General features: G+C 39.8%; 1 protein-coding gene across 16 annotated transcripts in view; it reads right to left on the bottom strand.

Moving 5' to 3' along the window:
* Nucleotides 1-25,593, bottom strand: part of adgrb2 (adhesion G protein-coupled receptor B2) — a 143,042-nt gene that overhangs the window by 60,440 nt on the left and 57,009 nt on the right. For 14 of the 16 annotated variants that reach the window (XM_061665685.1, XM_061665690.1, XM_061665689.1 and 11 more), the window contains 11 exons: nucleotides 18,901-18,981; nucleotides 17,513-17,701; nucleotides 11,527-11,688; nucleotides 7,103-7,267; nucleotides 6,610-6,774; nucleotides 5,489-5,590; nucleotides 5,149-5,255; nucleotides 3,964-4,158; nucleotides 3,588-3,656; nucleotides 3,151-3,259; nucleotides 2,839-2,985 (listed from right to left, as the gene is read on the bottom strand). In XM_061665685.1, the coding sequence (XP_061521669.1) occupies nucleotides 2,839-2,985; nucleotides 3,151-3,259; nucleotides 3,588-3,656; nucleotides 3,964-4,158; nucleotides 5,149-5,255; nucleotides 5,489-5,590; nucleotides 6,610-6,774; nucleotides 7,103-7,267; nucleotides 11,527-11,688; nucleotides 17,513-17,701; nucleotides 18,901-18,981 (1,491 nt within the window). The remainder of the gene's footprint in view (nucleotides 1-2,838; nucleotides 2,986-3,150; nucleotides 3,260-3,587; nucleotides 3,657-3,963; nucleotides 4,159-5,148; nucleotides 5,256-5,488; nucleotides 5,591-6,609; nucleotides 6,775-7,102; nucleotides 7,268-11,526; nucleotides 11,689-17,512; nucleotides 17,702-18,900; nucleotides 18,982-25,593) is intronic. The other 2 variants (XM_061665688.1, XM_061665695.1) reach the window with 2 other exon arrangements.

The following is a 25,593-nucleotide window of genomic DNA, read 5'->3' as shown; positions in this document are numbered from 1 at the left end:
TTCGTTAACCTTCATAATTATCCATCTCATCAATTTTCCCCTTGCCACCACATCCAAGGAGGTTTGATACAGAAATGCTCGATTGTATGTGCAACAGCAGTAGACTACTTTTCACATTTTAAGTAGGCAGACTGTCTGATTAAATGCTTGAAGATATCTGTAATACTAAATACAACTTAATGTATGATTTTCCTTGTTTTGCCAGTTTCAAGTAATTTCAGTGGTTATCTTCTCTAACAACAGGTGTATCCCAGACATGACAGGTGTCACCTGAGGCGATCTATGAACCTATTGATAAGCTACACGGATGTGTGCCAAGCGGGCGCACGTGTGCACACAAAATAAGTCAGCAGCCATTTATGAGCATGTTCAAGCTGACCATCGCAGACATGTGCTCATTAGGAGTTAAATGAAGCAAACAAAACTGATTCCATGCAACTGAAGACCTCAACTTATGACCAGCCAATGGGAAGAGGTGTCAAAACTCATGACGCTGTATTTTGTTTCGATAAAACAATTTACCAAATACCACAATTCAAACATTGTACTGTATTTGCAGATGCAAAGTATTATAGGATTGCACAATGCATTAAAACATACATCTATCCATCCCTTTTCTGAGCCGCTTCTCCTCACTAGGGTCGCGGGTGTGATGAGCCTATCCCAGCTATCATCGGGCAGGAGGCGGGGTACACCCTGAACAGCTAATCGCAGGGCACATACAAACAAACAACTATTCGCACTCACATTCACACCTACGGGCAATTTAGAGATGTCAATTAACCTTCCAGGCATGTTTTTGGGATGTGAGAGGAAACCGGAGTGCGCGGAGAAAACCCACACAGGCTCGGGAAGAACATGCAAACTCCACACAGGCGGGTCCGGGGATTGAACCCCAGTCCTCAGAACTGTGAGGCAGACGCTCTAAACAGTCATCCACCGTGCTGCCTGGATTAAAGCAGAAGGTAAATATTAACATGTGTGGGAGGTTGAATAAATTCTTTGCCAAGCCTCCACAACAGTGGCTGGTGCAAAAAGAAAGGAAAAAAAAATACTCGACCAATCACAGTCCTTTGAGGCGACAGTCGGCAGCTACAGGCTTTCTTTTTTTTTTTTTTTTTTCAGAGGTCCTAAAAACGATATGTGACTGCCATCTTATATATACAACAGTAGCCCCAGAGGAGTTTAGCTTGGATGCTGCCATAACCATGATGTATCAACTGGGCAACGTGTCTTTTTTTTAAAGGAGGGCTCGGGAAAGCACTTGAGGCTTCTCTTGAAGGAATGGGTGCTTTTACTTTGGCTGCTTGTCAAGATTGCACCAAATTGTTTACTCTTGTCATTCTTGAGTCAATGGATCTGGCTTTTCTGAACAGTTTCAATTGAGTCTTCAAAAATGGGTTGGTGTGCTTTGCGTCATCATCATGTGAACCGGTATGTTTCAACAACCATCAAATAAGCATACGTTGCAGTCATGAGCCAGAAAGCAGGTGGTGAGGTACTCCGAGGTCAAAACACAGGATGTTGTGAGCACCAGTCAAAGAGTCACTGTCATCAGAAAACGTCAAAGGGGTCGGACAGCTCTGTTCTTTCGGCATTTAGTTTCTCAGAACTGTAATTTGGGCATGGCTGTGAGACAGAAAGTCAGACAGTGTAATTTCCTGCGAGACGTGACCTTTCCCCTTTTTGGGTACCGGCCTGCATCTGCCAATTCTCACAATGCTTTCGTCTCTACCTTTCTTTGATGCTGCTATCATAGTATGATCCCTTTGTTTTTCTCCAGCATTTAGTTTGTGGTTTCGGACCATTCTTGTATCCCGCTGGAATGCAACGGCTTACCTGGGTATGCCACTTTTTCCTTTGTATGAAAAACACAGCTCAGTTTTGTTTAGATGATTCATTCTGTTTCTAACAGTATGTTTTGCTCCAATTGTACATAAAACCACTCGAACAAAGATTGCACTACAGTATACTGGAAAAAAAAGTTCTTAATTTGATCATCTGTTGCACATGATTAGAATGTGGTAAACTGACATTTTCCCATCTTTACCTTGAAAATAATAAAATAATATACTTCAGTTTGCCACATTTTCCTCATGTGCAACTGATGAACATGTTTGAATTAAGTAAATTCAAAGGACATTTTTTTTTCAGTGTAGAAAGCAAAAGACAAAAGATTTATGGGGAATAAATAGACTGGTTAACTATGGCCATGCATTTCTAGTTTTACTTGTGTCTTGTGTTTCTTAAAACATTCAAAGACAAATTAACAGCACTGTATTGCATTTGAGTAGTATTTAGTTTAAAAATAACTTCTACAACTTCTTCAGAAGAGCTTCCGGACACTTTATACAGTATAAACTTGCCGAGCCCTTTGACGCTGAGAACCATTTGAGTGCATAAATTCGCACTTGGGAAACACTTCTTGGACAACTTGACCTTGACTGGAGAGAGTGTTGGGTGGTGTGATAACAGGTCCCCAAAATGTGTCGAGCGAGTGCAAATAATAGCTGAATCTTATCCAAATCGTAGTTCTGAGGTTTGTTTTGAAGCCTGACTGTTACGCAACTTCTGGTTCGTCTCCTGGATGTGAAATTTGCAGTTTCACAGAGATACATTTTGAAGAACAGTCACGGAAAAAACTAAACAAAAAAAGCGATATTACGGAGTGTCAAATAGAACTTGCAACATTAATCCTCAGACGTGTAAAACAAATCCTAATGCTGTTGTCGTAAAGACGGTTATAATCTTACTATATATCAATTATAGTGGCAAGTGTCCCCAGCCTGAAACTGCAACAGAATTGTTTATATAATAATTGTTTTTGTGTCTTGCTACCTTCATTTGGTACAGTGAAGACCTCCTTCGGGATATAGAGCTTGTCCTCTGCTGTTCTTGCCCAGTCCTTCATCCCCCTCCGGCCCTTCATGGGGAAGTTAATATCACTGGAAACTGCTGAAACTGGCTCTCGCTGGATAGTTATCACTGTGCAAACAATAGACAGGAATACTTTAAACTTACCACTGTGGGCAAAACACAGATGAGGCCCGCTTAATGGTATGGAGAGAATAAAGTCAAACCTATACATGAAACTAATCTTAAAATTAAACAAGAATTCTAATGTCATGTAAATAGTTATATAATGCTTACTAAGGTTGGTGGTAACAACTAAAAAACTCTGGAAAGGCTTCTGTGCTTCGCCAATGAGATGAATGAAATCTTCTAAAATTCTCATCAACAAGGCAGCACCGGGGACGACCTGCAGATGAAGGAAATGAATAAAAAGTGAGTGGTAGTATCATTGTTACATTACAAAGTTCTACTCGGTTACCAGATAGTAAGATAGCAGTAAAGGTAGTGCAATAGAAAATTGGAAGAAAAAAAAAACATGTCTGTAATGTATTTATGACGTCCAGATGGCTTATAAATTCACATCAAATTTATGGGAATCAATCTGAGTCAAACTCAAAAAGACTTTACAATTCATCTTCTTTTGGCGTGAACAGGTGTGTTTTAATGACTCTAATGGCAAAATGTTCATGTGAAAAAGACACACGTACGCACACACAGCAAATGAAAGGCTTTACCTGGTGCACGTCTTCCCACTTCTCGAGGTTTTCCATGTCCAACATGTGGCTGATTACCTGGAAGAATTTCTAAAGACAAAACAATATATTGAAATAAATTAAGTGTTCATCTTATTAAGTATTTTTCTTGCATCATATTGAAAGTCTTGCAGCGATATTGCAGTATATTGTAGATGTTATAATTGTTTTTAAAAAGTAACTATCTTTCAATCATCTTACAAACACAAGGGGTGAAAAAAGTATAAAATCCTCACAATAAACAGAGGTAGTGCCATGATATATGCCTTCCATGAAACTGTTTCTACATTGAATGCAACAGGAATTGATGTTATATCAGGAGTTGTATCTCTGATGTGGTTTGTTTGCTTTTGCCTACCTGCACGTCGTCAGGAGCTGGGATGTATGTTGCTCTTTTGAAGGTGTCCGTCACATTTCGCAAGATCTCCGTGGAAAAGAGAAGGTCGCCACTGTAGTAGCTCCTCCTCTGAAAAAGCTCCAGGAGACTTCTTACGATCTGAGACATGCCCTCCCCAGCCAGGGTCCTCTGACCCTTCGCGAGATGCTCTCGTAGCTTAGATGAGAAAGAGGCAGACAGTGAGGGAAAAAGTGAACAGAACTGGCACGTTTTCACCACTGCAGATGCAACCGACATTAAAAAGGTGTTGCAAAACAGGATCATGAATATGTACATGGCAATTTCTCCTGCCTGTGCTTAAAATCGGCAAGTCAAAAAGAGGCCAGAAGCACTCTCTCTCAAAAATTGCATCTTGTTACAACTGCAAGGAATAAGTCAAACATGACAGAGTGTGTGTGTGCGTGTGTGTGTATGTGTGTGTGTGTGTGTGTGTGCATATGTGAGGTGTGAAATGCAGAGTGAGCGGAAAAGAGCGAGAACAGAAGATAACATCAATCACAGAAAATTAATTATTGACTCATGGTATTAATGGAAGGTTGGAACAGAAGGTAACAGTGCAATCAAGTCCTCCACTTCACAATCTCTAACAGCCCCCCACCCCCACACACACACACCCCACCCCCAAATAACTCCAAACCCGGGCCCCTATAATCTCCTCTGCCATAATGGAGGCGAGGGAAAGGTGGAAGTTCACGGAGCAGGGAAATGGTCTGCTGATGAACACATTCATTAGCTATGTTCATTAATTGATAAGTGTGAGCGGAAAGCTGTGGAAAAAGCTAATTATAGATACTGGAGATCCGACAATAAAGACACCATTGGGAGTAAACTTTGAGAGTTCCTTCGTTATTGAGTTTTTTTTTAATTTATGTTATTAACAGATGTCCCTTCATTTCATAAATGTTTGATGGTAGGACGTAAAGCAGCAGAAATTATTTAACCTATAAAATTAGACACTGGACAGTATGATCGTGTGCAGTTCTACTACTACGCCACACGAATAAATACAATGCTAAAACAATGCCTCTCTGATTGTGACTTTGGAAAGACAGAATTTTTTTCACTGGCTGATGTAAATCATGATATGCGAGAATAATTCCAGAATGTGTGTGTTTGTGTGTGTGTATGTGTTAACTGAGAACTTACAGATATATGTAAATATCTATATTCAACTGAGACGCATCTGGCGAAGCTCGGAGGACCCCAGAAAGCAACTCCATTATTGTCCAGCGTGCAACGACGACTAGCAGATCCTGAAAGGAACAGGCACAAACATTGGCTCAATATTTTCCATGTCTTCACTGTGGGAGATTTTTTTTTTTTTCACTTGACATATGTTGAGTAATAGCAATAATTCACATTCCGAAGAGTAACCTAACCCTCAATTTGCATGATTTGATTGAATATCTAAGATTGCTAGTACATGCTCAATATATATTCAAGCTAAAATAAAGATTGTGAATGGGGATGATGCTGATGGACCAACCAGTTGCGTTTGTTGGACACTTGTTGTACACGGTTTCGCCAGCTGAGGCTCTCTTCCACGAGATAGTGAGGAGGTTCTCGTCTTTACATATCTCGTGAGGAGCTGCAGGAGAGAAAGTGAGGTACAAAGAAAAAAATATAGTCAAGTCAGGTTGAGCTCACAAAAGAAAGTTCACTTTACCAGGAGGTCTTTTGATATGAGAATTTGGTTTAGGGTATGCAATTAAACAATGCTTGCACAGGAAGAACATGGAAACTGCAGGAGTTACAGATTTGAACCCAGAACCTCCCAACTGTGAGGCAGACGTGATAACAAAAAATAAGACACTCAAAAAATGAAATTCAAATCAGTGTTCTTCTGCAGCTGCTCCCAATTCCATTCCCCTGTACATAGCTGAGTGCTCCCTGTCAGTGTCACTGCCCCGGTACACTATCTCGTTCCCACTTCATCTTAATCTCCCCTCACGTTCCCTCCCACCCCCTCTTTCATAACCCTGATGAAACAAACGCAAGAGAGTTATCTGAAGATATTCCAAGCGGGCAGATGGGTGTTGGCAGAGTCTATGCAGAAGAAAGATGAAGAGGGACGACAGAGAGCAGAGAGAAAGTGGGAAAGAAAGTGAGGGAAAAGAAGATGATATGATGTTCACCCTGCAATGCCAATAGAAATCCAACTTGTCTCCGGGTCAAAGTGCCTTGAGAGTTTGTTTTTTTTAAACAAAAGAGGTGTAATGGAAGCCCCACTAAGAGCTTGCACCATGTCGGAAATCAAATGTTTGTAGGCTTATTTAGTCATGCTTTTTCCTGCAGGGTTAACACACCACAAATTGATGCTACAATGAGCATGGCGCCCTCAACATGGCAGACACAAAATGGAAAGAAATTATAGCGGGGAGAGTGCAGTAAAAACACATATAGCCTACCCAAAATAACAAAATAAGGCTAAAACGAGTACATGTCAGCAAATGGTATGTACAAACCATTGCAGCACTGCAATTGCGATGCTGCAAATAATGATGATGTAGTTCCTTGCTACGTCGCAGTGGTTTGAATGTACATGAATGTACATACAAAATAATATGTCATGCATCCTTTCAGATTTGTCTCAAAAGAGCCACTAACCGGGGCACTTCTTTTCGTTGCAGGACCGAACCTCCTCTGCCGAGCCCTCGCATGGGTAACCTTGCTCCCCGTTGCCCTCGCATGTCCTGGAGCGCCGCTGCCACCCGGAGTCACATGTCTTGCTGCAGAGGCTCCAGGGGTTCCAGCTCCCCCAGTTCCCTCCGCCTAGATAATGAGTAAAAAGAAAAGAAAGAGAGTCATGGTGAGTACTGAGAGTAAATTCTTGGGTTACAATTCTAAGCGTTTTATCATTTAAATGGAGGAAAGACACAAAGAGCCCATTCTGCGACTACTAAAACACACTAGTATTCTTTCCCCTCAAGGACCCCACTTGAAACAGAGCTGCAAGCCAAATTGGCATCCAACCCGAGAATGGCAGCATCCCACAAATCAGAGCGCGCCATGCGATGCCTTTAGATAATACAACTTGCATGCTTGCATAATGGCAGAGAGTGTGAGAGCGAATACTAAGCAATGATTTAGCACGCCTTACCAGCGCATGAAGGGTTGGTGCATTCTCTGCTCTGTTGATGGGGGCCCTTGCACTCGGCCCAGCCGTGCACGGATGAGCTGCAGCGTCTCTGCCTCTGCTGGGTGCCCGTGTTACAGGAGACGCTGCATCTTGACCACGGGCCCCACTCCAACCACTTGCCCTCCACTGGCACCACGCAAGTGAGGTAATGTGGAAATTGGGAAAAAATAAAAATAAAAAGATCCGAGAGGGGGCGGGTGGAGACGAGAGAGCAAAGATGAGACATCTCTAAAGTAAAATGGCTTTGAAAACAGGTTAATAGAAAGAATAAATAGAGTGCAGGTGCTATTTTATTTTCCATAAATAGCATTTACAACATAGCACATGTTCAATATTTAAATCCGCTGTGAAAAAGCTGTTCACAATTCCTTTTATGTTGTGATTCAAAGAGTTCACGCAGCGTGTTGCATGTTGATGACAATTTCATTTCTTGACTGGTGTTTGTGCATTAATAGATATATTTTAAAAATACGTTCACTGCAATCCAGTACTGCCTGTCAAATGATCCACAAAGACCAAAGAGCCTAACCAAAGTCTGGTGACATGCAATCGAAGCTCCCACTACTGTTCTGTGCTCGAAAAGAAAGCAATGCTGGAGTAAGCGGGTTGTCAAATGAAATGCCCCCACCCCCCCACAACCAAACCCACCAAGAAAATTACAGTGATCAAGGCGAGATGGTTTGACAAGGACTTGAAAGCTAATAATAAATTGGGTAATTTTGAATGTCAAAGAAAAAAATGCTGTGGACTAGCAGTAGGAGCTTAGCCGGAGGTGGAAGTCAAAGACAATATGGAGGCTTGTTTGGGAATGGATTATTTATTTAAAATTTATTTTAAAACGGTTTTAGGATTTTCACATTGTAGGATGCTGAAAAAGAATTAAATAAATGTATCATCTCAATAAAATAAATATATTAAAAAAATCAAAAACATGCAAATACATTTGGTTTAAGATTATTTAAATTGCAGCAGGTCGAGTGCTCAAAATGTAAATGTTGGTGTTTAATCTAAGCAGCGATGTTCATTTTGTATCTAGTTTTTTCCTTGGATACCAAACAGCAATCTCTGAATTGAGACGGGTGCTTGTGAAAAAAAATGCAGCATTAAAAATATTAAGTTGATGTTCGCCTGAGATATATATATATCTATATATATATAGATATATATAGCTTACTTTAAATGTATTTACTGTATGTTGTATGTACATACCGCCTGATACGCTGTTTTACAGCACATAAGCTGTGCTGTCGTTACCACCTTCAGACAAACAATAATAAAATGTGTTGCAGTGTTGGTAGCACTCACAGTGAAATAAATTCCATGTACTTGTTCGCTTGCTTTGATTTGTCTGGGCTTTGTCATATTTTACAAAAAGAAAAATAAATTTAGTTATATCGATTGAAATGTAAACATTATTTTACGATAACACATCACTCTCAAAGTGACTCAATTGCAAAAAGCAGCTTCAATTGAGCATTTAAGACACTTTGGTGGAAGCGAACAACAGCACAATAGTCTGAGCTAAGGACTTTCAAATCTTGTATCAGTTGAAAAATATACCGTATATTGTGGCGAGAGAAAAGTGAAAAAATGTAGTAAACATATTTGTCTGTTACACTGAAGGGATAGCGGCGGGGCCGGGGTGCAATTGTCAGTTTTGATGGATTATTTGGTCAAACTTGCTGAGGCATCTCTGCTGGAGATGTGAAATGATTATAACTGTGAATTACAGAACTCCTGCTAACTGCGAAGCATCTTTTTAGAGATTAATCCAAAGCAATCAAATGTGCTCACATCAGGAACTGAAACCATTAGAATAGCTTGGTGTGTGATAAGCCTCAAAACATTCGATCACTGAGACAAATTTGCACTTCAAATTCAAGAAGCTTCTGAGAGGTAAATCTAAACAAGAAACACTAAAACATTTGAGACAAACCCGACACACGTAGTGGTTCTTAACACCATATCTGATATCTTAATAAAATGAAACAAGTCATCAGTGATACAGTGTCTATCTGCATGTGTCTAGTTGATGCAAAAGTCTTCCAATTAATCCATCAATGCTGCTAAAAGAGATTAAACAGGAGGAAGCCAATTAAGACTGGTATTATGTAGAAAACGTTCTGCAGTTCATTTATTATGACATGCATGTATGTATTCAGAGAACGCAGAGAGAAAGGTGATCCAAGGCACCATTATATGGGCACCAAAATGCTGCTATTCATCATTTCAAAACTGCTCTGTCTTTGAACTTTAAAACGCACATTGGTTTAATAAGGCTTTACACAGTATGCATTTAAAACAAGCATGACATTCCGCACCCATTTCCTTAAAGCCACCAATAGGTACAAGCCTTTCGCCAACGTCACAGCATTACAGAAGCAGCATTTTGAAACACTTATTAAGACATACTTGAGATGCTGATGGTTAAGTATATCTGGCTATTTGTCAATTAAAAGCTATAACAGTAATAAACAGCAAGATCATTAAAATTTAGTAGCAATGGCAGGCTCCAGTCATAACAGATTGCATGACTCAAAAATGCAATTTTATGCAAAAGCTTGAACATCCATTAACACTATTATTCCAGAGATAGATTAAAAAAAGAACTATTTTTCAGTGTAAAAAAAAAGATTTGTGAAGTTACATTTTATTCCAGTCTAATGTCAGTGCTTTTAAAATAAATGTCTTTTAAAGGGCACAGATAATGCACGTACATTAAGTGTAGTGTGACGTATAAAATATATTTTTTGGGAAGTTCTATCCTCCTTAACAGGGCTGGTATTTAATTGTCTGCAGAACAAAGGTATCTACAAGTATAAAGCAGTTCTATCATAGCTACAGTGCTAGTGCAGCTTCTCTTTCTTCAGAATGTAAAGGAATGGACCCATTTTGTACCAAAGGCAGCTTAATAAAGATCTTTCAGATGGCCAGTCTCAATCAGATTTGTAGTCCCGATGTGCCCTCGACACAATAATTAGATGGGGCTGTGCTAGCAATTTAGTGAGGCTCTTGACAAGGTGCAGGCCTAATAGGTAATCTTAGAGCTAGCAGAAGAGCGCCATGGTAGATGCGCTGCGCAATCCAAACCGAGCCAACCATGAACACAACGTCAAGAATTGAAAACTAAATTCTTATCAGTCTCGGTCCTGTAGGATGCCTGAGTGAGCGTGTACACACCTCACAGATGAATGAAAATGGAAATTCAAACTCTGGTGAGAGGGCATGGCACAAAAGTGGCCAACGTGAGCAGGCAGGAATGATCGGCGGGTATGCCGCATTCACGTCAACAAAAAGTGACGAATGACCTTGCAATATTGGTCTCCAAAAAGGGAGAAAACATGTACTCGTCCAAGTGTAGCTATTTCTATTGAAGTGGTACTTGAACATCAAGTGAGTACTACAAGGTATTATCTTTAAAAAAAAAAACATTCAGTAAGATTGCATTTAAGGAGAAAAGGTGCTTACAGGCAAAAGCTAAAAACAGAGTTAAAAACAAACAAAAAAATGTACTTGCGAGCTGTGCCTACATCCCAAAAATGCATCTGCCCTGGATGCCACAATTTACACAACAGCTCAATGTTGTTATTTGAATTCCCAAGTGTTATGCGTTTTGTATTATTCAGGCTACTGTTGTAAGCATTGTGTGTATATAAATAGCACCAAGTATTTGCTCAAAGTCTGTCATGTAGTGTGAGCCACAGACTAAATAATGTGTACCGCCTGAAAAGTCTGTTATGTCGACCCACACGCTGACACAACACCAAGCGAGGAGGTGACGACACGGACGCAAGTCAACAGTTTCCCTGTTGACTCGTGAGCTAGCTTGTGGCTAGCACCTCTGGTCGTAGCGTGGAAAGCCCCCGCAACGACTCATGGGATATATTCCAGCCACCATAGGCTTTAATCGGATATATTCTGGCTGCTCAAACATGTAGGGGATGTGTTGGCATAAAAAAAGATGCTAGACATAGTGGAATTTGATTGAGGGGGCGTGGTTTCAGCGCAGTCAGCGGACGCAGCCACAGCAGATTGTGAAAGTGTGTTGATATCTGTGTTGATATCTACTGGGTTAATTAATTTATTTATATGTAGGCTATTTTGTTAACACTATTTTGTAACTTTTTTTTTATTGAAGGCCCACATTTGTAATATCGTTCTCCGACTTGACAATGTTGTTATTGTGCCTTTTATTCAAGCTTCTAACTTCTTTTATACTGTGTGTGGACAGATATTTGTTAATAACATCGGTGGAATGGAGTTTTTTTAAATATATATATTTTTTAATACCTAGATACACGTGCACATAGCATTGCAACTTAAAAGAGAGAGAGAGACGGAGAGACTTCGACTGGTGGTGACATGTAAATGGACATGGTACTAACCAGGACACACTGCTATGTTGCAGAGTTTGGTCTGCGTCTCGGGCCATCCGCAAGGCACTGCCCCACCTTCGTTCACACACTTCCTGGTTCGAGTCCTGGAGCCCCGCCCACAAGTCACAGAGCACAGACTCCATGAGGACCACTCGTGCCACAGTCCATGCACTGCAAATGCCCACAAATGCACGCGCAAACACACAACATGGGGATGAGGAATGAGGGCGGGATAAGAGGCGGGGGCATCACAAGCATTAACGATGTTTGAGATTGAGAGAAATATAGTCGATATGACAGATATAAAATGAAATGGGTACATTCCGAGAACTGGCAAAGAAATGGAGGCCAGGGATGGACACAGCCATGCACTAATGCAGATTGAGTTGTGATATAATTAAAACTATTACTTACCGAATAAGGGCAACAAAGACTCAAATTAATCAGGCACTCCGCCAACCAATTAAGGAAGGAAATGTTTCTGTTCTTAGTGTGTTCTGCAAAGTTGTCCTCCTACTTGTGCATCTCATCTAATTTTAGCAACAGATGTAGCTGTTGAAATAAATGCAAGTGGAATAAATGAGCTGTGGAGTTGCACAAAAACATTGTCAATAATGAATGTGACCTCAAGACTCTTCTTGTGTTGCAAATGATCACTGAGCTTAACTTTGCAGTGTCCAATTCCACCATGCAGCAATGGCTGCACAGTGTCCAAAGTTAAAGTGCACACAAATGAATGCGTGGAATAATTCAGTAGACTTTCCGAAACATTCGGGCCAGCCTCAATAATAAACCATGCTTGTTCAAAATAATCAAATAAAGAAAAAGATGTATGTGCCTTATTTAATGGAGATAAACTACATTTGGGCAAAAGGAAAAAGAGGGAAAGGAACATTTGACGATAAAGATAGTTGGTCTTGTTGAGCAAAGCTAAATAAATCATAGCAATAAATAATTAAGTCTACTCTGTGAAAGAAGACTCAAATGAGCAGCAGTTGCAGGCACAGAGAGATAGTGCTATTAAAAAGTATGCAGTTAAATCATAGGAGCTGCTAATAAATAGTGAGATATTCAATCTAGGCATCAAGATTTTAAGTGGACTTGTAGGTATAAGGTATAATGATTAAGAATAACTTTTTTTCTATTTTAAATTGATGAGAGATGTGATTGTGGCATTTTGCAAGGATACTCAGTGGTTACATTCTGTAAATGGTGGAGGCAGAGATTTAAACAAATCATTTTTAAGTCACTGCAGTCTTCTGCCATACTTTTTTTAATGACGATCAGAGTGGCCTCTTTAGAGCGCCTCGTTGTCGGCTACGAGTGCAGGCAGGTCATGGAGAGGATGCGGAAGAGCGAGGAGGGAAAGACCGACCTGGACCGAGAATCTGCGCTTGCGTGTGGCCGTTGTTGTGGCGCTGAAAAGCACTGCGACGAAACAGGTGGGATGTATTTGAGCCACCAGCGGGATTAAGTGGATATATTTTTGCTGATGATGTAGCATCCATTTTACAGTGGGGCAGGGTTTCACATATTTCCCAATTTCATGATTTTATTTTTTAATTATTCAAATTAGGCATGATTGTTAACAACACCCCTCTGGTGTGTCAATTACTTATTTTTTCACATAAATTCTAACAATGTTATTGCTTGTTAAGAGAATAAGATGAGCTGTCACAATGGCTCCTTCTGGTCTGTGGTTTTGAGACAATCTATGAAGCAAGAAAAGCTAAAATGTCCCAACTAACCCACTCTCATAAGAAATGCAGACTTTAAATAGCATGGCATTCACGTACAGCCCTAATCAGACTCAGGTTACATATAATTAAGATGTGGGCACTCTACACAGCTTCAAAATGTATTCAATTAATAAACGTACCCATATAATTACTTATACATTATTAAGATATAAGCTTGTAATTTGCCATCACTAACAGGTGAGGCAACTAGCGAATAATAAGACACATGCATCATATTAACCCTAGATAACCGTCATTACCAGCATTTTAATGCAGGGTCCAAGCACAGCATGCTGCATTATTTATGTGCTTGTGCTCACCATTTGCTTGTAGTCATGAGTTACTGCATCCTTGCACTGAGTCTCACTATATTGCTTGAATGATTACCGGAGCTGTGGTGCTGCAGCGTTTGACTACGCACTGACCCAGAGACATGTACTGCATAATACAACATTATTTTAGTCCGTGTTTTAAATGTAACTGAATCTATGGCAAATCAGCAGTACCTAAATACAATAGAAGCAATGGTACAACGTGACTTTGCATGCTTTGAGGAATTGAAGCGTTATACTGTAAATGAAAGAGAGAAGGGCCTAAAAATATTTTATTTGCTCGACCACTTACTGCCTACTTGGCTTTAACAAGGATAGTACCATTAGCTAAACTGATTTGGTTTCATCTTAAATATGGATTTGTACCCATGGTGGGGGGGAAATAACAAAACAAGCAAAAATGTCCTTTCACACTTCATTGCTTTTCTGTCCATGGCAGTTTTCTGAGATGTTGCATGCAGATACGCAATCACGTGCACGAAGATGCCCACAGACGTATCCACCTACACTTACAACTCACCAATAGTATTCACTAAGTCAAAATCCAAACATAAACATAGGGAAAATATTTCAACAAAAATGCTGTTAAAAATATGCACAGTGCATTCTCTTTACCTCGGGATATCTGGAAGGTGGAGGGGGGTACTGGGCTTGTGTGCCTTGCTTGTTTGTTGAGAGTAAATACATATGAAACAGAATAACTAATGTTGGCTTGGAATATTTCATGTTCTGGACAGAGCAGGTCACGTTCGGAAGGAAGAACCACGGTTTGTTCATGGGAAGTACGTGAATCGAGACTGAATCTTACTGTATATATCATTTGGAAGAAGGCACTCACAAAAACACATGTTGCACTCAATAATCTGGTGTTTAAAAAAAAAAAGATAAAAAATGGCTGATTTGCTTTCATAATTAGTCAGAAATCCAGGCAAATGCCCTAGAATTCACCTTAAAGAACAATTTATAAAACTTGATTTGATCTGGATCCTCACCAGCATTTAATGAAGTCACTTATAGGTTGAAGTGCAATGTTCCAGAAAATTTAATTGAAAGTGTTCCATTCGTTTTGGGTTACCCTACTGTCAGACTTCACAAAGATGCACCAACATATGCGAGTGAAAACATTACCTCTGGCTGAAGGGTTATTTTTAAAAGTCAATTACATCAAGCTCAATAAACGCACTGACGTCTCTTTGCTACCACCTCCATGTTCCCCATTTAGCTGAATATGCTGCCGTGCCATTCAGGCCACCCCTGGGGTGTCCCACCACCCCAACAGAATGGAAGCATATCAAAATAATGAAATAATAAATGGAACAACACCGCAGCCAATATCCCATCAAAGGAGCGGCTGAGAATATTAATGTCAACACAGAGACACTTAGCCATACAAATCGCATTGGCGGATTTGAATTTAAAAAACAAGATTAGCATATGCACTGACAAGGAGGGAAAAAACATTTATTTTTTCCTTTTTAGAATTTTGGGTGGAGCTTTAGCTCTTGAATCCTAACATGCTTGGAAAAAAAAAAGTTCTGATCATGTAAATTATGTTTAAATACACACCAATAAGCCAACGGTGGACCTTAATCTACAAAAAGGAAATAATACATAACATAAAATCATGTTTATAGAGCACAAGCTGCGTACGACACTGTCATTCGACATTAAAACAGAAGAACAAACACAGATCCCAAGAACAATAGGTAGTACTTTACTGTTGGCAGAAGTGGTAGAACAAATTAAATAAAGTTTGCAAATCTCCAACAGTGTTTCATCAGGAAGACTCTACACCTTAATTAGTTTTAGGTAGCCACAGGAACAACTTTTAAGAACTTTTGATTTCGCCATTTAAACGCAACAGTTTTGCATAAAATGAGACTAATTTATTGGCAGAGCAAGCTTAATTTGCAGATATTTTCAGTCCATACCACACTAGATGGAAGAAAACCTATAGTGTTAATATGGATGGTTAAAAGCACGACTAAAAGACGATAAATAGTGAGGCAAGTGCAATATGTGAGGAGGTGGCGAGTATGTAGATCTCAAGCAGGGTAATTCAGAAGTTGAAACTTGAACAGAACATCTTGAGTGCTCAATCCAGCCAACTGAAGATATAGCAGGGGTTACAATACAATCAGGGCTATGGTGCAGATTTGGACTGCAGTCACATAAAGAACATAAATTTTATGCAAAGACATTCATGTTACATCCTGTGCATTGCTGCAGAAATCTTACATAAACAAGAGAAAGGCCACTTCTAATCCCTTGCATCGCATCCATGCCCACACGCTTAGAAGCTGACACTCAACAACTGTGACGCTGACTTTTAAGTCTTGTTCAGAAGATCTGACATTAACGCGTACTGGGTCATTCGATCAAAAGTAGACGACTTCAAAGCGTGTCAATTTAGAACAGGGATTAGGATGCATCCACCTGTGAGTCTACTTGGAAGTGGAAGTGGAGTGCAATTGTACAATTTTACTCTCAGCTATAACACAGTTTTTGTTGTCAACTGATGTACAGTACAAATATAAATCAGAGACATGTAATGTTGGGAGAGGGCAACATGCATTAGAAACAAAGTACGTAATAAAACTTAAACGGGCATAAAATAAACTCTACCTTCATTAACCCTATGCTTGCTCAGCTCTACAGTAGCTGTAATAATAATTACCGTTGTGTCTATTTACTCAGATTCAAGGACATCTTTCGATCATGCGCTGGTTATTTCTGTACATTAAGAGAGTGTCTCGCGATGGCTTCACTATCACTGAGCAGAATGTAGTAGCTCAGAAACAAAAGAAAACAAGTATTTTTGGTTTAATCTGAAGCCAAGCTGGTGCAACAAGAAAAGACAGAAAGAACTCTTGATGACCTTAAATGTGTCATATTGCCGAAGGATTGCGTGGCTTTTTTTCTCTCTCTATATAGCACAGTGACACAATCACTTTGTGATCAACAAATATGATTCAAATTATTTTCTAATCTGCCTCAATGTTGTAGTAAGAGTGGAAAATCACAAAAATTGTAACTGGTAGCTAACAAAAGTGCTTTTTTTGAGTAATTCAATGAACAAATACAGTACATTGACCAAACCTGCATGATGTGCTGTGCCAGCAACTGTACCATGGTCAATCAGATTTTAAACAGTTTCTTCCACAACTTTTAAATAAGGGAACTACTATATAAACTCCAAGTGGGAGGTTAATTGCTTTACCTGGTATTTAATTTCTCTCCACAGTTTCTGCCCCGAAGAGTAAGATGAAAGACAGAACATCAGCTAAAATAAATACATAAAAATTAGTAAATTATCTAAACGCATCAATCTTATTTTGAGTCATTAAAATTCAATCTGATGTGACCAATTTGATATCTTGACTGTGAATATATGGCGGCACGGTGGACGACTGCCTCAAAGTTCTGAGGACCGGGGTTCAAAACCCAGCCCCGCCTGTGTGGAGTTTGCATGTTCTCCCCGTGCCTGCGTGGGTTTTCTCCAGGCACTCCGGTTTCCTCGCACTTCCCAAAAACATGCGTGGTAGGTTAATTGACAACTATAAATTGCCCGTAGGTGTGAATGTGAGAGCGAATGGTTGTTTGTTTGTATGTACCCTGCGATTGGCTGGCAACCAGTTCAGGGTGTACCCTGCCTCCTGCCCGATGACAGCTGGGATAGGCTCCAGCACGCCCGCGACCCTCGTGAGGAGAAGCGGCTCAGAAAATGCATGGATGGATGGACTGTGACTATCAATGACCATGTCTGGCAAAGCAAAATGTTGTGGCCTCTATGTGTTCTGTATGTCCTATTAATTTTCTGATCGTGGATTATGAACGTTTACATTCGCTTACATTCTTGAAATACGTAGAAATTCAAAGACATTTTTATGAAGGTCAAGGATGAAAGGTGGCCCATGGGCATACCTGAGCTTATTATCCCTGGTTCACCGGGACAGGAAGCCGTATTGTTGCACATGCGCGTCTCTCGCAGGGCACCGCTGCACAGTGTACCGTAAGGGGACGAAACACACGAGCGCGTCCTCACTTGCCAGCCGTGTCCGCACGTCAGAGAACACACGCTCCACTGAGACCATTCCTCAGCTGCGGGGTCGCCTGCAGGTTTGAACACAGGGGGTAGCTTTTATCTCAAGGAAGGACAGTTGCTCTTGGAAAAATTTCAGCACTTTAGCCAGACACAAAAGAGTCGTTCCTTTAGCTCAGAACTGTGAGGCAGACCACTCATCTACCGTCATGTTGAGAAGTGTTGTATTTGTTTATTCATTCCAACGCTAAAGAAAGTAATGCAGTCATTTGTAGGGCAGACAAGGACTTATCTTACATTGTTGGAAGAAAATGCGTTTTTGGAATGAAGCGCCCATATTTGTGTGACCATCCATCCACCATCCATCAATTTGATTTCACTTCAGTAAGATCTCATTTTCACAATGTTTTCTGACCAATTGGGTGCTGTTGTATGCATATGCATATCCTTAAGTACAAACACATTGACTTTTTACCATGGCTTCACTTATTTGATACAATTCTTCAAAAAAATGTTTTGTCCCATCTTGCTTCCTCCCTCGAAAGAGATGATTAAGTATTAAGTCTTCTCCACTCCTCTCGGAATTGTTTTCCAACCACCATGTTCTTTAATAGAGGCGTCATCACGTGGCAGCGGAGGAAATCAAATTAATTTCATGTCCGTTAATCGCATTACATCTTCATTAACATGCCGTGAGTCAGGGTTTAAGCTCATCTCCGATGCCTGGAGGAATGTAAGAATGGGAGCGGCAAGGAGGAACGCACAAGAGAGGACTAGACAGAGAGAGCCGGGGGTTTTCCCTGACAGAAGGGGCTTTCTCATGCACACAGTAGGAGCATTCAATATGGACCTGTGTGTGTGTGTGTGTGTGTGTGTGTGTGTGTGTGTGTGTCAATGCGCACAGTATGACTGCAAGCTCATAGGTGCAGGTCAACCTGTTCAGATATAGGTCAAACTTCCAACATGAATAATGAGAAATGTCACGTATGTAACAGCACAGCTCACGTCACATAAACACTTGACTTTTTCGTTCTTATATTTAATAGATTAGGTCATGTATAGTTAAATAATTCAATCTTTCTGTTCAACTATGGTGACATATTCGCAAATGCCAAATGGTCAACATTGGCTGGCTAATGTGGGCAAACTCTCGATAGTGAACGTAAATACTGTAGAGATTTGAATAGAATTTTTCCAGACACTTATTATTGTAAAGACAAACTTGGGTCTTTTCTGGGTCATCTTATCTGGCTGTGAACACATCACGCACCTGTTTGTGCTTGAAACACACCTGGCTGGTCAGCTGATCTTGGTCTTTGCGTCTTCACCTTCATGTCGTCATCATATGCATCTGCAAGAAAATAAGAAATGTTCAGCTCTGTACTTCTTTTTATTTATTTATATGGTGAGTGCATGACTCAATTAAAAGCATAATCCACGGATTATAAATGAATTAGATTTTTGTCATGATACAATAGCATTTAACTTGTTTTTAAATATAAATATGTGTGTGTGAGTGTGTATGTGTGTGTGTGTGTGCGTGTGTGTGTGTGTGGGTGTGGGTGTGTGCATTTTAGATATGCAGAAATTCAATATTTTGGCTTGGAAAGCTTAATTAAAAATACTGTCAGAAGTAGCAAAAATGGAGGCCTGGGTGTGATCAAGCAGAGATCTGCTGATCCCTATACCTTGCTTTGTCAAACATTTGGTGAAACTGGATGATTGTCTTTGATTTAAATAAGTATAGTGGAAGTGGAAAGTCAGTGCTATCTCCCTCTGCAATTCTGGACATGAGAGAATATTTTTCATTCCTCTGCAAATTGATTTAAAAGCACACAAAAGACAATTTTAGGGGAAACTTCTAAGCTACTGCGCGCAATACACATGGTATGTTTTTTTAATGTATGGATGAATACATTATGAAAAAAGATTGACACTCAGTTTACATTGTGACATAAATCGAGTATATGTATGTCCAGTTTACATTTATTTGATAACCATGATTATTTTGATCACTATAGTTGTAGTGTGTAATTTTCATACTGTTTCATCTATACTTATTTTTAAGGCTAACAAGATGTGAGCATACAAATGTAGGGCAGTCTTGCAGCATGTTTGTTGATGTACAAGTTTAGCGATCCATTTGAGAAAAGTTCACTTGACAAGCTTTAAGTGTAGCTACAAGCTTTGATAATGACAGCCATAAATAATATGATGCCTGCAAAGACATATTTTGATGAACTGGTTGCCATGTTAGATTCCAGTTGTGTTGTGTGTCACTGTGAGGCTCATTTGGAGAGCAAAGGATCCGAACAGCAGCTATTGGGATTTTACTAGTGTACGAACTGTCTTTGTGAACCCTGTGAAGTCAATGTAGTTGTGACAGTGATTGGGTGATGCGGTGCATCAGACTGGCAAGGCAAACTTTTTTTTTGTTTTTTTACTTTGATAGTGGTGACTTAAAAAAAAATAAAGTTTTTGTAAAAGTGTTATTGGGAGTAAAGGTAATTTCATGGGAGATGATATAGAGATGGGCTTTATGACGCTTTTCAGAACAGTTCAAATATCCAAGAGCATTAATAGATTTGTTCTCAAACAAATTTCAACACTTTAGATTAAGGTTAATGCATCAAAATATTAGACGACGTGGGGACAGAGCAATAGTATCGATTTGGATGAAAAAACATGAAATTGACCATATTTGGACATACACGGTTTTCGCCCGACTGCGATGATCCAGAATAATGCTTGAACCGACTCAGCAGCTATAGACATTGTTCAGGCAGTAACCAAAAGAATTACACTGACAAACATTTTATAACATGTAGTCGGATGAAGTCACTTTCGCCGCTGAGCTTCTAAACTCAATGCAAAGAGCAAAGCACAGTAGATCAGCCTTAGAGAAACAGCGTAGGGACAGTCCCCGTGCAAACATGCTTGCATATTGTAGAGCATGTAAAGCGCACACAAACAGCGGTGAATAAACAAAGAAATGTTGTGTGGCGAAGCATTTTGGAATGCTCCGGATATCTTTGTTGGACTACAGTCGGGATTTAAGACAAATGTCGCAAGGAAATTCCTGTGGTAATATGGGAGAACTGCTATGTTAAGTAAAAAAAACAACAACAAAAAAACAAAGAAGTGGCATGTCATTGTTTGCTGTGGACTTCTGTCATTTGTTCCAGTGCAGTGTAATGTTATGGAAGTAAACTTTCCTGACCACCAACAATCACAGACAATTTTCTCAGCCATACATTCATTCTGAGTTTATAGCTCTCTGGTGCCGTCCATTTATTCCAGAGTCCATCTGGGACGCTCCAAACTGATAGAAGCACACTGTAATGGACATTTTATAAGCTACTGGACAGATAGACCCACTCCACTGTTGCTTACTACTCTCCCTCACTCCTTGCTGGCTCCAAAGCAGATATGAGAAGAGAAGTTGAATTAGATTGGTGCAGGACAGCGTCTCCCGGCTACGAGGACCTCAAGGTCGTTCGTGTGCTTTCAAAATGGTTTCAGAATCAAGTTTTCTCAACCCCAAGGGCTGCCAGTGTATTTTCCTCGCCTCCCTTTGGCGCATACACAATCACATATACAGTATACACAATGATCCTCACCAACCCTGCGTTACTTCCTGAAGCCAAATTGCTTTTGTTTCATTTTGCCTCCATTTCTTAGTTACCCTATCTCCACCTGTTTGGGTTTCTCTTATGAGATCTTTTTAAATGTTTCCAACTCTTTTTCTGCCTGGTATCTCACTCTACCATGCAACCTTTTTTTTTAAAACCCCTTTCACTATATATTTAAAAAGCAGATGAGAATATTGAGGAACAGCAAATGCCAAGCATCAGTAAAGTACATCTGGTCTAAAAATACCACATCCATTATGATATGTACAGTAAAAGTTGCTATAGCATATTCTATGTTTCTTGTACAGAGTCACATTTGCATCAAAACACGTGATCCTGCATATTATCCATTATAATTACACCATCTCAGAACTTTGTCAAGTTGCAAATTCATGAATCCCGTTGTTCATTTACCACGTTTTAACCATTTATTGACACCAGCCACGTTGGTTAGAGTGTTCAGTCATTATAAGAAGGATTTTAAACGGATGGTTTTGAAATAAACATAATATGGACACACACAAAAATATTGTGTACACATTTAGATGTCCTTTGCATTATCTTTCGTGTGTAAAGTGTGTAATTTCTTCAAGGCCAATCTGATGCACAAACATGAGTAGCAGCAAAATGTTTTCCCTGCATGCTGCTTGACTATGTGTTTCAGTGGTTCATCTCTTGAAGTCATGCTGTTGTAATTTCGGTAACGTATACTCATTCATGCGTGACGAAGTTTCAGTATTCAATGAACGGAAGCAGCCTATCCTGTCAGGACACTAAAATGTATTCATGATACAATTCCTTCACAAACAGAAACTGATTGCTTTTACATGGCTATTTAGCTCACAGGCCAAAGCACTACGTTTTCAATTCATATCACAGAAGCGCAACAGGAGGCTGTAGAGTCCACATATTTTGGTTCAGCACCCTGTAGAAATGTGTGGAAAACAATCTTATACAACACTAATTGTTGTTTTCAGACACTATTGAGAGACGAAAAATACTGTATCCACACAGGCATTTAACCATATTCAAGTCAAAATTAGGGTCGGAAGACTGAGGGCTAATATTTTGAGATAATCATTTCAGCCCTCATGGACATGCACCAAAGCATGAAAACCCAGAAAGTACATCACTTCTGGCCTAGTTCAGCTTAGTAAATACTAAATAAACATAAACATAAATAAAAACAGAATACAATGATTTGCAAATCATGTTCAACCTATATTTAATTTAATACACTACAAAGACAAGATATTTAATGTTCAAACTGATAAACTTTTGTTTTTAGCAAATAATCATTAACTTAGAATTAGAACTGAGAAAACACGTTCCAAAAAAAAAAACTGGGACAGGTGGCAAAAAAGACTGAGAAAGTTGAGGAATGCTCATCAAACACCTGTTTGGAACATCCAACAGTTGAACAGGCTAATTGGGAACAGGTGGGTGCAATGATTGGGTATAAAAGGAGCTTCCCTGAATCAGTACTGTTATGGACGCAAAGTTCAAAAGCCAGCATCTGTGATGGTATGGGGCTGTGTTAGTGCCAATGGCATGGGTAACTTACACATCTGTGAAGGCACCATTAATGCTGAAAAGTACATACAGGTTTTGGAGAAACATATGCTGCCATCCAAGCAACGTCTTTTTCATGGACGCCCCTGCTTATTTCAGCAAGACAATGCCAAACCACATTCTGCATGTTACAACAGCGTGGCTTCGTAGTAAAAGAGTGCGGGTACTAGACTGGCCTGCCTAATGACTATTTGCTAAAAACAAAAAAGTTTATCAGTTTGATCATTAAATATCTTGTCTTTGTAGTGTATTCAATTAAATATAGGTTGAACATGATTTGCAAATCATTGTATTCTGTTTTTATTTATGTTTAACACAACGTCCCAACTTTATTGGAATTGGGGTTGTACATTGATGGCTCTACTTGCAGTCCTTTTATATGAAGACCTTTATTTTTAAGAACAGATTTTTACATATTCCTATTCATGCCACAAGAATTTAGGCCGGGCAACATTGTTCATTACAGGGCTACATCTTCTCCACAACTGACGAGAAAAGTCAAAGGCCCCTTAAGTAAAATTTCTTCACTTTTCCACAGTGTGCAGTAGTCCACACGCAGCAAATGAACACACTTAAATAGCCCAAGGTGAGAACAATCTCGCTCTTTACAAGGCTTAAGAAGCTGTCAGGCCTGCATCACTTTCGATGAACCATGTCGGTACTTGCTTTTCGCTTCTACTACCCTGCAACAAAAGTGTCCCAGGTAATTTGGTCCAAGAAGAAAACATGTTGAACATGCACCTCAGTAAATTGGAGTGAGCCTTCAGTCCAACGAGGCTAATTGTAAGAGTGGTCATGCAGCAAGAAGGGAGACTTAATTCAAGGATGGACTTCAACCGGTATGATCAGAGTGGCGCATCTTCCCCAGGGAAAAATGCTTTCTAATACGTATCAGCTTGAGAGATGCTGTGGGAATTTTGACACTCCTGATTTTCAGGACAACACGATTCAGTAGTTTATGGGAGTGCACATGGATTTGTGGGCATCAAACATGTCACCAAGCAAGATGATGCCTTAGTCGCGTTATTTTCTTTGGGAAAGCTTAATGGCTTAGTTTTATTCCTGCTGGGGGTCATTGCTGACTGTGATACACCACAGAAATGTTTTAATGTAACTTACTAGTACAACTGAAGCACATTGTGACTGAAAGGAGGTGAAAAAAATCATTGCTTCCACATTGAGGTAGGAGTTTTTTTTTTTTTTAATTTCTAGATATAAGTGCTTATAAACATGCATTGCTGTACTGCAGAGATACAGATTTACTTTTGTATGGTGTGGTATACACTTAAAGGCACCTATATTGCAGATAGGAACAGCGGCAGATAAACCGAATTGCCCTGTCAATCATCGACTTCTCAGTCCTGCAGAACATGCCACACATCCACTCAGTCCATCTCCGCTAATGGCTTTTCGAAATTCATGAAAGATTACTCACACGCCGGAGAGTGCGCTCCAACTCAACAAGGCTTCGAACCTGACACACTTAGACCGACACCGCTGCGAACCTAGAACTACTGTAGTACATCCGGAATGTCTGCAGTGCTTTTACTTTTTCCACATGTTGTTAGGTTACATCCTTTTTTTCCAAAATTGATGTAATTCACATTTATCTGAAAGTTCTACAAAACAACACCCTGTAGTGCAACCTGAAAAAATGTTTATTAAAAAAAATATATATATCTCTTGTCATGTGCATCCTGTTTCCACAGATCATCCTTAAAACACATTCCCTGCCATTAACGGCTTTAGAAGTCAGATATCGATGTTAACTGGGAAGGCTGGCAGTGAATGAGTTAAAATGTTTCTGCAGCTTGATTGGAGTCCACCTGTAGTCAGTTGAATGGATTGGACACACCTAATATAGGATCACATCGTTTACGGCGCCTGTCAGAGCAGAAACCAAGCATCAAGTCAAAGGAATTGTCTGCAGACCTTCAAGACAGGATTGGATTGACTCGAGGCACAGATCTGGGGGAGGGTACAGAAAACGTTCTGCTGCATGTGGCATCAAACTCAAAAAAGCTTGAGGCTGTAATTGCTGCCAAAGATACATAAACAAAGTATTGAGCAAAGACTGTGAATACTTACGTACTTTAATTGCATCGTGGCATATGTTATTATGGGGTATTGTGTTTGTAACGCTGAGGGTAAAAAAAGTTTTGTAATGAGGCTGTAACACTGGAACGTTGTTATCATTCGTTATTTACGAATTAGTGATTTGAATCATATGGGTTTGTGTTTTTTTTGGATGGGGTCAACCTATATTTCAGGACAGATGTTATACCTAAAATAATTGCCTGACTGATCACAGAACACAATTCCAGTCGAATTTTTCAAATGGTGCTCAGTACCAAAGACACAAATCAACACAAGCTGCGTAGCAGCAGGTATAATATCGTATATTCAGCTCGACTGCTGGTTGCTGTTCTCTGCTGGATCATGACATGGAATGAGTAATAGAATGAAAAGCAAGATTGGCCCCAAAGTGGACAAAGTCATGCTTTGAGGGCCTCCCTTCAGTCCACAGGGGAACAATCCCCTGAGGCTGTATGTTGGTAACTTGAGTGCATAACTGTTTCCTTCCAGCATATGGTAAAACCCACAAGCGCTTCATGATCTTCCAACTAATAAATGCACCGAAGGCAAAGACTGTATAGAGCTTAAATATTTTAGTACAAAAGTGTATTGAAATTGTATTAAACAATGCTTGACAGTAAAAGAAAACAGAGAACCATGCTCTGCAATCCAAATATGGCACT

Source organism: Phycodurus eques, chromosome 20 (assembly GCF_024500275.1).
Source record: "Phycodurus eques isolate BA_2022a chromosome 20, UOR_Pequ_1.1, whole genome shotgun sequence".
Classification (NCBI taxonomy): domain Eukaryota; kingdom Metazoa; phylum Chordata; class Actinopteri; order Syngnathiformes; family Syngnathidae; genus Phycodurus; species Phycodurus eques.
Note: the sequence above shows the minus strand (reverse complement) of the source record. Positions and strands in the feature narration are given on the sequence as shown.